Source organism: Panthera uncia, chromosome C2 (assembly GCF_023721935.1).
Source record: "Panthera uncia isolate 11264 chromosome C2, Puncia_PCG_1.0, whole genome shotgun sequence".
Taxonomy (NCBI): Eukaryota; Metazoa; Chordata; class Mammalia; order Carnivora; family Felidae; genus Panthera; species Panthera uncia.
The window spans coordinates 58,536,614-58,550,958 of NC_064810.1; the positions used below are offsets into that span (position 1 = coordinate 58,536,614).

Genomic DNA, 14,345 nt, shown 5'->3' on the forward strand with positions numbered 1-14,345 from the left:
GAACTTCCTCAACTTGATAGAGTATCTATGAAATACCTACAGGGAGCATACTTAATGGTGAAAGATTGAATGTTGTCCGCCTCAGATTAGGAATAAGGCAAGGATGTCAGCTCTTGGCACTCTATTTCAATATAATACTGGATGTTCTAATCAGTGCAATGAGACAATAAAAGAAAATGGGCATAAAGATCAGAAAGAAAGAAATAAAACTGAACATATTTGCAGATGAAATTATTGTCTACATAGAAAATCCCAAGGAATCTATCAAAAACTCCTAGACTAAGTGATGTCACAAGTTAGGTGATCAATATCTACAAAGCAACTGTATTTCTATATGCCAGTGTGAACATGTGACACCAAGATTAAAAATAAAACAGCATTGGGGCGCCTGGGTGGCTCAGTCGTTAAGCGTCCAGCCGGCTCATGTCATGATCTCACGGTCTGTGATTTCGAGCCCCACACGTCGGGCTCTGTGCTGACTGCTCAGAGCCTGGAGCCTGTTTCAGATTCTGTGTCTCCCTCTGTCTCTGACCCTCCCCCGTTCATGTTCTGTCTCTCTCTGTCTCAAAAATAAATAAATGTTAAAAATAAATAAATAGGGGCGCCTGGGTGGCGCAGTCGTTTAAGCGGCCGACTTCGGCTCAGGTCATGATCTCGCGGTCCGTGAGTTCGAGCCCCGCGTCGGGCTCTGTGCTGACAGCTCAGAGCCTGGAGCCTGTTTCAGATTCTGTGTCTCCCTCTCACTGACCCTCCCCTGTTCATGCTGTCTCTCTCTGTCTCAAAAATAAATAAAACATTAAAAAAAAATTAAAAAAATAAATAAATAAATAAAAATAAAACAGCATTATAAAATTGTACTAATGTGTATTATTAGTATGCCACTTATTTCACTTTCTAGGATTTTGTATGAGATTTTAATAAAATATTTCTACTGCTAAAAAAATTAAATAGCACTTAAAATCACTTTTAAAAAAGGAAATACTTAGGTATAAATCTAACAGAACATGAACCTGAATTTTATGTTGAAAATGATGCAATGCTGATGAGAGAAATCAAAGCTCTAAATACACACTGTGCTCATTCACTGGATGATTCAATGTAGTAAGGATGCAGGTTCTCTCCAAACTGATATAAAGGTTTAATACAATTGCTGTCAAAATTCCACCAAGATTTTTTGTAGATATAAAAAAATATTCTAACATATGGGAAGTTACAGGAAGTAGAATAGCTAAAATAATATTGAAGAAGATGAATAAAATGGAAGGAATTAGTCTACCTGACTTCAGAACTCAATGGCCTCTGTAATTAAGACTGTAGTATTGGTGAAGAGGAGACAAATTGATCAACAGAGCCAAACACGCAGAAATAGATCCACACAAATACACCCAAGTGATTTTTGACAAAGATCAAAATCAATTCAATGGGAGAAAGCTTTTCCAACAAATGGTGCTAGAGCAATTGGATATTCACAGTAGGCAAAAAAAGACCTTGGCCTAAGTCTCACGCCTTATATAAAAATTAAGCCCAAATGGATCACAGACTTTAATGTAAAACTATAAAAATTTTAGAAATAGGAGAGAATCCTTGGGACCCAGGGCTAGGCCATGAATTCCTAGACTTTGACACCAAAACAAGATCCAAAAAAAAAAGAAAAATTGATAAATTGGACCTCAACAAAAAATAAAACTTTTGTTCTGTCAAAGACCCTGTTGAGGGAATGAAAAGAACAAGCTGCAGACTGGAAAAAAATATCTGCAAAGCATCTGACACAGGACTAGTATCCAGACCATAACAAAGAACTCCTAAACCTCAAGAATACAAAAGCAAAAATCCTATTCAAACATGGGCAAAAGACATGAAGAGATATTTTATCAAAGATGACAATCAATTGGGAAATGAGAAGATGTGCTTGTTAAATGAAACTACCCTAAAGCTGCCTTGGACCAGATACACACACACAGGTTAACTCCAGATGGTTAGAGACCTACAGGTTTATAATCTCTTCTTCAACCTCAGAGCACCTCTGTCTATGTGGTAGTGAATAAAAGGTGAGAAATATGTCCTTAGCTACTTCTCCATTTCATGCTAACGAGAAAAAAGATAAAATCATATGTTAGAAAGAAATTCAAACCGGCATCTCCTTCAACCTCCTTTTTCTTCACCCGCTTAATCCTCTTCTTCAGGACTTTCATGAGAAAATTAGTAAATTTATTGTTTTCTCCAAGAGCTGTTTGGAAACCAGCATAGAGTGCTTTTTCTTGGTCCTGGAGCTTGGTGATTTCATTCTTTTTCTCTTCCATCTCTTTAAGAGTTTCATTTATTTTCCACTAAATGAACAAAAACAGAACAAGTGATAGAGTATTTCTGATAAACCAGGCTCAGAGAACAAGGTATATTACAATGTAAGGTTACAATTCACAAACATTTGGAGGGAGAAAAGACAAGAGAGGAGGATTAGAACAATGGAGGGAATTAAGCTGAGAAGATGAAGAAGGAAAAGAAGAATCAAATCCCCTCCATAACTAAAGGATACAGCCAGCCAGCACTCTCCTGTCCGTTCATACTTGCATATCCTGTTCTTCTTTGTCTAATGAATTAACACGCTCTTGAAGTATGTTCTCCTGTTTTTCAAAATTCTTGAGGAGAAGCATTTCTTGAAATAATGTGACATGGTGAAGGTCAGATAATTTCATCTGAATATCTAGTTTCAGTTTCTGGTGCCTCAGAAGACGAAGCTCTGCATCAAAGGTGACAATCAGTTCTTTGATCTGAGGTGGAAAAAGATTTGAGGGTATATGAAAAGTTAAGACCAGGTAACTATTTTTAAAACTACCTAAAAATACCAGTTTGTTTAGGTAAAAGCATTTTGTCATTATACCGTTATTATGGAGAAATAATTATATGGGCTCATGTGGCATGTATGTGTAAGTCTTACAAATCAACTTAAGTGGTAGGGATTCTGTAACTATAGTCCTTCCAGCTGTTTCTTTACCATTGATTAAGCCATTAATTGAGAATGCCCTTCTTTCTGTACTGTATGGTTTAAATCGGAGACTATGAGCTCCTCGTGCATAGTGTTTATATCTGCCTCCACTTTACCCGACAGTATCTCTACAGTGCCTCTCATACAGGAAGCACTAAATATTTCCCTCAACTTCTTATTCTGAAAATTTTCAAACATTTTAAAGGTGATTTAATTTTATAGAGTTGGGCTGAGAACAAAGTACTCCCCAAGCCCTGGTCTAAACCTTATCCCACGGCCATCCCAATGATTTTAAATGCTTGGTTTTGCTGATTTTGGCACAGTTTCCTCCTCATCCCATCCCAAAGGAGAGGAAGACATCAAGAGAGAGTCCCAAGGTCTGGTTCTCCTGAGGAAACTAGTACCATAGGTAGAAGACAAACCATTCCATGTTTTTCATCAGTCTGTGAATCATGGGGAACCTCAACAGTCAAAAACCTGTAATGAGTGAGGGCCCAGCACATGGCTGAAAAAAAATTAAGAGATCTGTAGTTTGGGAACAGTGAAACTACTGCTAGAGAATTTGAGAGCTTAAAAAAAAAAAGAGGAGTACCTGGGTGGGTCAGTCAGTTGGGTGTCTGACTTCGGCTCATGTCATGATCTCCCAGTTCGTGAGTTCAAGCCCTGTGTTGGGCTCTGTGCTGACAGCTCAGAGCCTGGACCCTGCTTCAGATTCTGTGTCTCCCTCTCTCTGTGCCCCTTCCCTACTTGTGCTCTCTCTCAGAAAGAATAAATGAATAAACTTAAAAAAAAAAAAAGAAGAAGAAACCTTTTAATTATCTATGGTTGTAGACTAAGTGGGCTCCTCTTTAATGTTTGTTCAACAAATTTGAATTATTTTGATATTTATTTCAAGGCAGGACTGTATTTATTTTAGTGTAACACCATTCTGGAACTGTACCACTTAAACACATAGGTGTTTAAGTTCATGAGGTTCACACTTGTTTTGCTGTCACTTGTCTGATAGTCTATAAGCTTAATTAGGATAGAGAATATGTCTGGCTAGAGTACTGTTACATCCCTACTACCTAACTACCACTATTCCTGCGCAAAGAATGTCCAATGCATATGTTAATACCATTAATACATTAGCTACAATGAAATCAATCAAACTCTTTATTGAATATCTACCATAGGTCTGGCATTTCCTAGACACTGTAGGCAAATCAAAAGATGATTATATGTGGCCTTTCTCTCAAGAGCTGTGAAATCTAATTTGCAAGACAAAAATAACACATTTGAGCACTGAGTGATGTACAGAATTGTTGAATCATTATATTATACCCCTGAAACTAATACAATATTGTGTGTTCATTATACTTCAATAAAACAAAGAATACACATAAAACAGCAAGAAAAATAAGTGCAAAACCTGAGGTGCTACTTATAGGTGCACTTGGAGCTTAGAAAAAAGATGAGTATGTAATGTGGACAGAAGGTTCTGGAGAAGATTTGGAACTGTGATGAGTTTTGAATGATGACTCACATTTGAAAGGAAAGCAATGCAAGTAGAAAGAGATAACAAAGGAAAAAGCAAATATAAAACTGAGAATGGGGTGGGGAACAGAAGCAGGGAGAGGGAGGAAGAGTAAGGCTGGATGAAGTACAGATATTGGGTGAAGAATATGTTTGGGAAACTTTCGGGGGTGCCTTCACAGGGTGGAGCTGGACAGACATTTAGGAACAAAATTCTATGCTGCTGGCAGCAGAGAGCTGTCTATCTGGGAAAGGTCCTTTTCCTTCCAGATTCAGAGCACCTCCTATACAACTGGCCCCAACCTGATCTGGTTTCCTAGAAAAAAAAAATAGGTGCCATTTCAGCTCCAGAACAATTTTGAAGCCAGTCATCACCATGAACACTCCCACTAATGAGGCAAATCACACATTAGAGAAAGAGAAGGAGGTAAAAAGCAGAGGGAGCCCCATTTTCTCTGTAAAGTTTTTAAATTATGTTCCATCCATCATCTGAAAGCTGCTCCATCATTTGCCCTTTACCAAGACTTGAGTTAGATGCTGATTAACATGGATTTGCTCTTAATTCTTAGCTTTGCAGAAAGCAAAAGGTTTAAAAGCTCCAATGTTCTTGGGCAGAGGGCAATGGGTTCCAGAAGGCCAGAGATGGGGAGGAAGCCAAGCCTTCAGTGGGCTGGTCAGTGAGAAAGATTATTATAGAGAGTGTGTATACACACACACACACACACACACACACACACACACAAATAATAGATCTAGTTCTTCCCTTCTCCCCTCTTTCAGCTTTAAAAAGGCATAGTTTCACCCCTTACCCTGTTGGTCAAATACTCTTGCATGTACACATGCTTAATCTCGTCTCTCTTCATAATCTCCAGCTCTAGATCAATTGGATCTGCTTTTTCAAATTCCATTAACTTTGGAGTATCTACAATGAGTGCTAATGCCCTTGATGATCTAGACAATGAATCTCTTGTTGTCAAATCACCATCCTTTCCAAAAGAGAGTTTGAGAAATCCTCCACCTGCGCCTGTAGACCGTCTCTGTTCCAGTTCAGAGGGCTTTTCATCCTGAATCGTCATATGCTCTTGCTTAAAATTTAGGAGAATTTCCTCATCATAGTGAAATCTCTTTTCTGGAACTTCTTCTGGGTGTATCTGAGGGATTTCAGGAATAGGGATGTGCTTGGATATGTGAAGAGTTGACTGAATGCTCTTCAGTTCTTGCACCAGGCACTGTATTTCCTCAATAACAGCCACTTTAAGATCTCGAAGAGAGAGGATGCATTTGTTCATGTGCATTTTCTTTGAATGGGCCTAATAAAAAGAACAGAAAGAAACAAAATGACAACCCAGTTTGAAATATGATTTCTGTCCCTTGACAGGTATCCCTAGCAAAAAGCCAAAATAAAAATTTTGTTATCTAATTATATACAGGATTATTCCTATTCTCTACTAAGTTACTCTTTTGTCTAACTTTTAGGCTGTTTCCAATTTAGCTTCTCCAAAAGAGGAAGACAGTATGGATGTGACCTCTGGTATCCCTCGGCTGGCCCGTAGGGCTAAGTTCTGCTGTTCTCTTCCCACCACCCAGGGGAAGTTCTTCCTGAAGGCTTGTACTCAGCCAAAACCTAGACAGTAAAAGCTCATTCTCTGGTCAGGAACACACACACATAACTGCCCTTCCCAGATGGAAACTCAAATTCCATTGGCTGAGACACATTTACAGTTGTCTACTTATTTCTTCTGTATTTTGGCCACATTATTACTGTTATTTCTTGTGCAGGCAATGTCATGACCCTGAATTGCAATATCATAGCACACCAAGAGATTCCAGGATACTTCCTTTGTTCCTGGTCCACTTATCTAAGCCAAGTTGTGGCCCCTACCTCAAGCCACAGGAGCCATTGCTCCCTCATTACGAGCTGTTTCCCCACTCTTTGTTTTCAAAATGTTCTTACAAGAGCCTATAGGCACATGCCACCCTAATCCTGTATACAATTAGGTAACAAGATGGTCCAAAGGCTATTAAGAGTTACTTTGCATAAATATACAGGTTAAAAAAAATCAAAATATACTTCTCCAAATTGACAGTAATTCTGTATTATTCAGGAACTTTAACAGCCAGCTCACATCAATGGATACATGACCCAGATAGAGTATCAATAAGGAAACAGTAGCTTTGAATGACACATTAGACCAGATGAACCTAACAGATATATAAAAAATATTCCATCTCAAAATGGAATACACATTCTTTTCAAGTACAAATGGAATATTCTCCAGGATAAATCACATGTTATGCCACAAAAAAAATCTCAATAAATTTAAAAAGATGGAAATCATATCATGCATCTTTTTTGACCAAAGTGGTATGAAACTAGAAATAAATTACAAGAAAATATTAGAAAGAACATAAATATATGGAGGTTAAATAACATGTACTCAATAATGAATGGATCAACTGAGAAATCAAAGAGGCAGTAAAAAAAAAACACATGGGGACTCATGAAAATGAAAAAAACAGTCCAAAATCTTCGGAATACAGCAAAAGCATTTCTAAGAAGGAAGTTTATAGTGGTAGAGGCCTACTCAAGAAACAGGACAAAGCTCAAATTAACAACCTAATCTTACACCTAAAGGAGTTAGAAAAAGAACAAAGCCAAAAGCTAGTGAAAGGAATGAAATAATAAAGATTAGAGTAAAAGTAAATGAAATAGAGACAGACAAAACAATAAAAGATCATTAAACCAGGACCTGGTTTTTGAAAAGATAAACAAAAGTGATAAACATTTAGCTAGACTAATCGAGAAAAAAGAGAAGACTCAATAAATAAAATCAGAAATGAAGGAGGAGAAATAACAACTGACCTACAGAAATATAAAAGAGTTATAAGAGAATATTATGGAAAATTATACGCCAGGAAATTAGACAACCTAGAAGAAATTAATAAATTCCTAGAAGCATATAACTTTCTAAAACTGAAGAATAGAAAATATGAACAGACTAATTATTAGCAATGAAATTGAATGAGTCATCAAAAAACAAAAGTCCAGGCCCAGATGGATTCATAGGTTAATTCTACCGAATATTGAAAGAAGAGTTAATACCTATTCTTTTCCAAATCTTCCAAAATATATGAGGAAGGAAAGCTTCTAGGTACAGCCTATAAAGCCAGCATTACCCTGACATTAAAACCAGACAAAAATCACAATAATAACAACAAAAACTACTACTACTGCCACAGGCCAATATCTCTGATGAACATAGACACAGAAATCAGTAAGATATTAGCAAACCAAATTCAACAATACATTGAAAAAATTATTCACCATAATCAAGTAGAATTTATTCTTGGGGTGCAAGGGTGGTTCAATATTTGGAAATCAATGTCATATATCACATTAATCAGAGAAAGAATTCACACCATATGATCATCCCAATAGATGCAGAAAAAGCATTTGACAAAATTCAACAACCATTCCTGATAAAAAATCTCCCAACAAAATAGGTTTATAGATAACATACCTCAACATAATAAAGGCCTTATATAAAAAACCCACAGCTAACGTCATAACTCGATGGTGAAAAACTGAAAGCTCTTCTTCTGAGATCAGCAACAAGACAAGGATGTCCACTTTCACTACTTTTATTCAACATAATACTAGAAGTCCTAGCCACAGCAATCAGACAAGAAAAAGAAAGAAAAATGCATCCATATTGGTAAGGAAGAAGTAAAATTGTCACTATTTGTAGATGACATGATACTGTACATAGAAAAAACCCTAAGGACACCATCAAAGAATTATTAGAACTGGTCAATTAATTTTGTAAAGTTGCAAAATAAAAAAATTAATATACAAAAATTTGTTGCATTTCCATATCCTAATAATGAAGTAGCAGAAAGAGAAATTAAGAAAACAATCTCATTTACAATTGCACCAACAAAAATAAAATACCTAGCAAAACTTAACCAAAGAAGTGAATACTTGTACTCTGAAAACTATAAAACATTGGTGACACAAATTGAAGAAGACACAAATAAATGGAAAGATAGTCCATGCTCATGGATTGGAAGAATTAGTATTGGTAAAAATATCCACACTACCCAAAGCGATCCACAAATCTAATACAATCCCTATCAAAATATGAAAAGCATTTTTCACAGAACTACAACAAATAATTCTAAAATTTGTATGGAATCACAAAAGACCCCAAATAGCTAAAGCAATCTTAAGAAAAAATAACAACACTGGAGGTATCACACTCCCAGATTCCACGATATACTACAAAGCTGTAGTAATCAAAACAGTATGGTACTAGCACAAAAACGGACATGTAGATCAATGGGCAGAATTGAAAACCCAGAAATAAACCCACACTTACAGAGTCAATCTATGATAAATGATGCAGGAATATACAATGGGGAAAAAGGTAGTCTCTTCAACAAATGATGCTGGAAAATTGGACAGCTACATGCAAAAGAATGAAACTAGACCACTTTCTTATACCATAGATAAAAATGAACTCAAAATGGATTAGAGACCTAAATGTGAGACCTTAAACCATAAAATTTCTAAAAGAAAACATAGGCAGGGGTGTCTGGGTGGCTCAGTTGGTTAAGTGTCCAACTCTTAGTTTTGGCTCAGATCATGATCTAACAGTTCATGAGTTTGAGCCCCACATGGGGCTCAGTGCTGACAGCATGGAGCCTGCTTGGGATTCTCTCTCCCCCTCTCTCTGCCCATCCCCTGCTTGTTCTCTCTCTCTCTCTCAAAAATAAATAAATAAACTTAAAAAACTTAAAAAAAATAAAGAAAATACAGGCAATAATTTCTTTGACATCAGCCATAGAAACATATTTCTAGATTTATCTCCTAAGGTAAGGGAAACAAGAGCAAAAATAAACTGTTGGAACTACACCAAAATAAAAAGCTTTTGCACATCAAAGGAAACCAGCAACAAAACTGAAAGGAAATACAGTGAATGGGAGAAGATATTTGTAAATGATATATGCAATAAGGAGTTAACATCCAAACTATATAAGGAACTTAAACGACATGAAAAAAAATCCAATTAAAAAAAGGGCAGAGAACCTGAATAGACTTTCTTCTAAAGGAAACATACATATGGCCAACAGACACACGAAAAGATTCTCAACATCACTAATTATCAGGGAAATACAAATCAAAACTACAATGAAATATCATCTTATGCCTATCAGAATGGCTAGTAACAGAAAGACAAGAAATAACAAGTGTTGGCAAGAATGTGGAGAAATAGGAACCCTTGTATACTGTTGGTAGAAACATAAATTGGTGCAACCACTATGGAAAACAGTATGGAGGCTCCTCAAAAAATTAACAATAGAATTAGCATATGACCCAATAATACCACGTATGAATATTTATCTGAAGAAAATGAAAACACTAGTTTGAAAGACCTATGCACCCCTATGTTTATTGCAGCATCATTTACAATCTTGATATGGAAGCAACCCAAATGTCCATCCACAGATGAATGGATAAATAGGTGGCATATACATACAATGAAATATTATTCATCCATAAAAAGCATGAGATCTTGCCATTTGGGACAACATGGATGGCCGTAGAGTATATTATGCTAAGTGAAATAAGTCAGAGAAAGACAAATACCATATGATTTCACTGGTATGTGGAATTTAAGAAACAAAACAAACAGAGAAACAAACAAACAAAAAAACCCCATACTCTTAAATACAGAGAACAAACTGGTGGTTGCCAGAGGTGGGGTGGGGAGATGGGTGAAATCAATAAAAGGATTAAGAGGTACAAACCTCTATTTAGAAAATAAGTAAGTCACATAAATGAAAAGTACAATATAGGGAATATAGTAAGATTGTAGTAATGTTGTTTAGTAACAAATGGTGACTACACCTATTGTGGTGAGCACTGAGTAATGTACAGATTTGATGAATCATTATATTGTTTACCTGAAACTCATATAACACTGAATGTTATACTTCAAAAACAAAAGGCACTTCTCCAGGCAGTCTTAGAAAACTTACCTGTATAATTACCACCTATGAACCAAGAACATTATAACAAAATAGAGGAGATTTTTTTTATATTCTTAAGAACAAACCTTTCAAGCATTAAAGTAAAACTCAAAATCCAGCACTTCTGTGAATGGTGGACCACTTTGAAGCACCTGGAGGACTAAGAATTAAGCTTAAAAGAACAAATCTAAGCCAGCCTGATGACTGTAAGGCTCGCCTCTTTGAAGAACCCTTTTTACATACCAATATTTTCTTTTTAGTTTTACAAATACCACACATACCTAAATACTGGCCACAGGGAAGTGGGATATATAATATGTTATTTCCAAAAAAACTTGAAATGTTAGTAATTTTTAATTTAGCCATGACAGTAATGACCATTTGTTGACTTTGACCATCACATTAACGTTGTGAGGCAGACTAGATATGTTTTTTTGTTGTTAATTGGTATTAATACTCTTTTAACAGACAATATAACTGAGGCTTAGGGAGATTTACATGACTAGCAAAGTTTATGTGCCTATTAAGTGGCAGAGATGGAAACAGAACTCTGATCTTCTGACTTGTAGAATAGCGTGCTCCACATTAATTTACACTGTTTTAATAAAATGGATTTCAGTGTAATGCAGTTCAGTTCAAGACATGATACATATCCATCATCTCTAGCTAGACCATGAAATTTCAGGTTGGATGACTGGCAATTGTACTCAAAAAACATTTCTCTATGATGATGGATCAGACGTGATAGATGAAACAAGAATTATCTTAAAGGAACAGCTAGAAAAACAATCTAGACACAAGAGAGAAAGATGGCAGTGTAGGAGGTCGCTTGCCTCACTGCATCCTGCTGATCACTTAGATTCCAACCACATTGGCCTAAATAACTCCAAAAACTGCCGGAAGAGTAGCAGAACGGACTCTCTGGAGCCAAGCATAGACAAGAGACCCACGGAAAAGGGTAGGAACGGCGGAGAGGCCATGCGTGCTATACAGGCTGGCGGTAGGGAGCTGGGGTAGTGGAGGGGCAGCCCACAGGGCAAGGCAAGCTCCTGAAATCTGGCTTGCAAAAGCAGAGGGGCTGGACTGCCTGAGTTCTGACAGCCAGTGGGACTTAACACCTGGAATGTTAAAAGTCAACAACTCTGCTCTCAGAGAGAATACCAGGAGGGAGAGTTGTTGAGTCCCAGAAGGAGAGAGCTCAGCGGGGGAACAAAGGCGCTGTCAAGTACCATTTCCCTCTCCCATACCCCAGCTGAAATTCCAAAGGGAACCAGTTCCCAACGCCGAACTTGCTTGCACTGCGCAAACACCCAACACTGTGCTTCTGCGGATTCATTCCTCCAATGGGCCTGCCTCCCTCCTTGTGCTGCAGGGCCTCTCCCACAGGGACCACTGACAGCAAAGCTAGCTAAGACTGCCCCTCCCACCACTGTGCACCTTGTGGATCCACCCCATCTAATACACCCTGTCCAGATCCCATCGAAGCAGCACCACAAGCCTGGCAGTGTGCAAGCAGCCCAGACAGGGGCCACACCACTCCACAGTGAGTCCTGCCCCTGGGAGAGGGGAAGAGAAGGTACACACCAGTCCGACTGTGGCCCCACCCACCAACACAAGTTTCTCCGGACAGCACAGGGGAGGTGTCCTGCAGTTTAGAGCTACCACAGGGACTAGCCAAAATGATGAAATGGAAGAATTCTCCTCAAAAGAAACTCCAGGAAGTAGCGACAGCTAACGAATTAATCAAAACTGATTTAAGCAATATAACAGAAGAAGAATTTAGAATAATAGTCATAAAATTAATCGCTGCACTTAAAAAAAAGCATAGAGGACAGCAGAGAATCTATTGCTACAGAAACCTAGGGAATAAAAAATAGTCATGAGGTGCAATACTAAATGCTATAATGCTATAAATGCTATAAATGCTGAAAAATGCTATAAATGAGGTGCAAAATAAAATGGAGGCGGCCATAGCATGGAATGAAGAGGGAGAGGAGAGAATAGGTGAATTAGAAGATAAAATTATGGAAAAAGAGGAAGCTGAGAAAAAGAGAGATAAAAAAAAATCCAGGAGTATGAAGGAAGACTTAGAGAAAGTGATCCAATCAAACAGAACAATATCCGTATCATAGGAATTCCAGAAGAAGAGAGAGAGAAAGGGCTGAAGGTGTACTTGAACAAATCATAGCTGAGAACTTTCCTGATCTGGGGAAGGAAACAGGCATTGAAATCCGAGAGGCACAGAGAACTTTCTTCAGATGTAACTTGAATCAATCTTCTGCACTAAATATCATAGTGAAACTGGCAAAATACAAGGATAAAGAGAGAACTCTGAAGGCAGCTAGGGATAAACAGGCCCTAACATACAAAGGTACACACATAAGGTTAGTAGCAGACCTATCTACTGAAACTTGGCAGGCCAGAAAACAATGGCAGGAAATCTTCAATGTGATGAACAGAAAAAAATATGCAGCCGAGAATCCTTTATCCAGCAAGTCTGTCATTCAGAAGAGAAGGAGAGATAAAGGTTTTCCCAAACAAACAAAAACAGAAGGAATTCAGCACCACTAAACCAGCCCTACAAGAGATCCTAAGGGGAACTCTGTGAGTGAAATGTTGCAAGGACCACAAAGTACCAGAGACATCACTACAAGCATGAAACCTTCAGATATCACAATGACTCTAAACCCCTATCTTTCTGTAATAACACTGAATGTAAATGGACTAAATGCGCCAACCAAAAGACATAGGGTATCAGAATGGAGAAAAAAAAACAAGACCCATCTATTTGCTGTCTACAAGAGACTCATTTTATACCTGAGGACACCTTCAGATTGAAAGTGAAGGGATGGACAACTATCTATCATGCTACTGGAAGTCAAAAGAAAGCTGGGGTAGCCATACTTATATCAGACAAACTAGACTTTAAATTAAAGGCTGTAACAAGAGATGAAGAAGGGCATTAGATAATAATTACATGGTCTATCCATCAGGAAGAGCTAACAATTATAAATGTCTATGTGCTGAATACGGAACCCCTAAATATATAAAACAATTACTCACAAACATAAGCAACCTTATTGATAAGAATGTGGTAATTGCAGGGGACTTTAATAATCCACTTACAACAATGGATAGATCATCTAGACAGAGGATCAATAAAGAAACAAGGGCCCTGAATGATACACTGGATCAGATGGATTTGACAGATATATTTAGAACTCCACATCCCAAAGCAAGAGAATATACTTTCTTCTCGAGTGCACATGGAACATTCTCCAAGATAGATCACATACTGGGTCACAAAACAGCCCTTCATAAGTATACAAGAATTGAGATCATACCATGCACAGTTTCAGACCACAACGCTATGAAACTTGAAATCAACCATAGGAAAAAGTCTGGAAAACCTTCAAAAGCATGGAGGCTAAAGAACACCCTACTAAAGAATGAATGGGTCAACCAGACAATTAGAGAAGAAATTAAAAAATATATGGAAACAAACGAAAATGAAAATACAACAATCCAAACGCTTTGGGATGCAGCAAAGGCAGTCCTGAGAGGAAGACATTGCAATCCAGGCCTATGTCAAGAAACAAGAAAAATCCCAAATACAAAATCTAACAGCACACCTAAAGGAAATAGAAGCAGAACAGCAGAGATACCCCAAACCCAGCAGAAGAAGAGCAATAATAAAGATCAGAGCAGAAATAAACAATATAGAATCTAAAACAACTGTAGAGCAGGCCAATGAAACCAAGAGTTGGTTTTTGAAAAAATAAACAAAATTGATAAACCTCTAGCCAGGCTTCTC

General features: G+C 37.5%; 1 protein-coding gene across 1 annotated transcript in view; it reads right to left on the minus strand.

The window, feature by feature from the left end:
- CFAP44 (cilia and flagella associated protein 44) overlaps positions 1-14,345 on the minus strand; it is a 133,635-nt gene that overhangs the window by 21,530 nt on the left and 97,760 nt on the right. Inside the window, exons 25-27 of the mRNA XM_049629175.1 lie at positions 5,308-5,808; positions 2,565-2,768; positions 2,132-2,327 (exon numbers count right to left, since the gene is read on the minus strand). Of these exons, the coding sequence (XP_049485132.1) occupies positions 2,132-2,327; positions 2,565-2,768; positions 5,308-5,808 (901 nt within the window). The remainder of the gene's footprint in view (positions 1-2,131; positions 2,328-2,564; positions 2,769-5,307; positions 5,809-14,345) is intronic.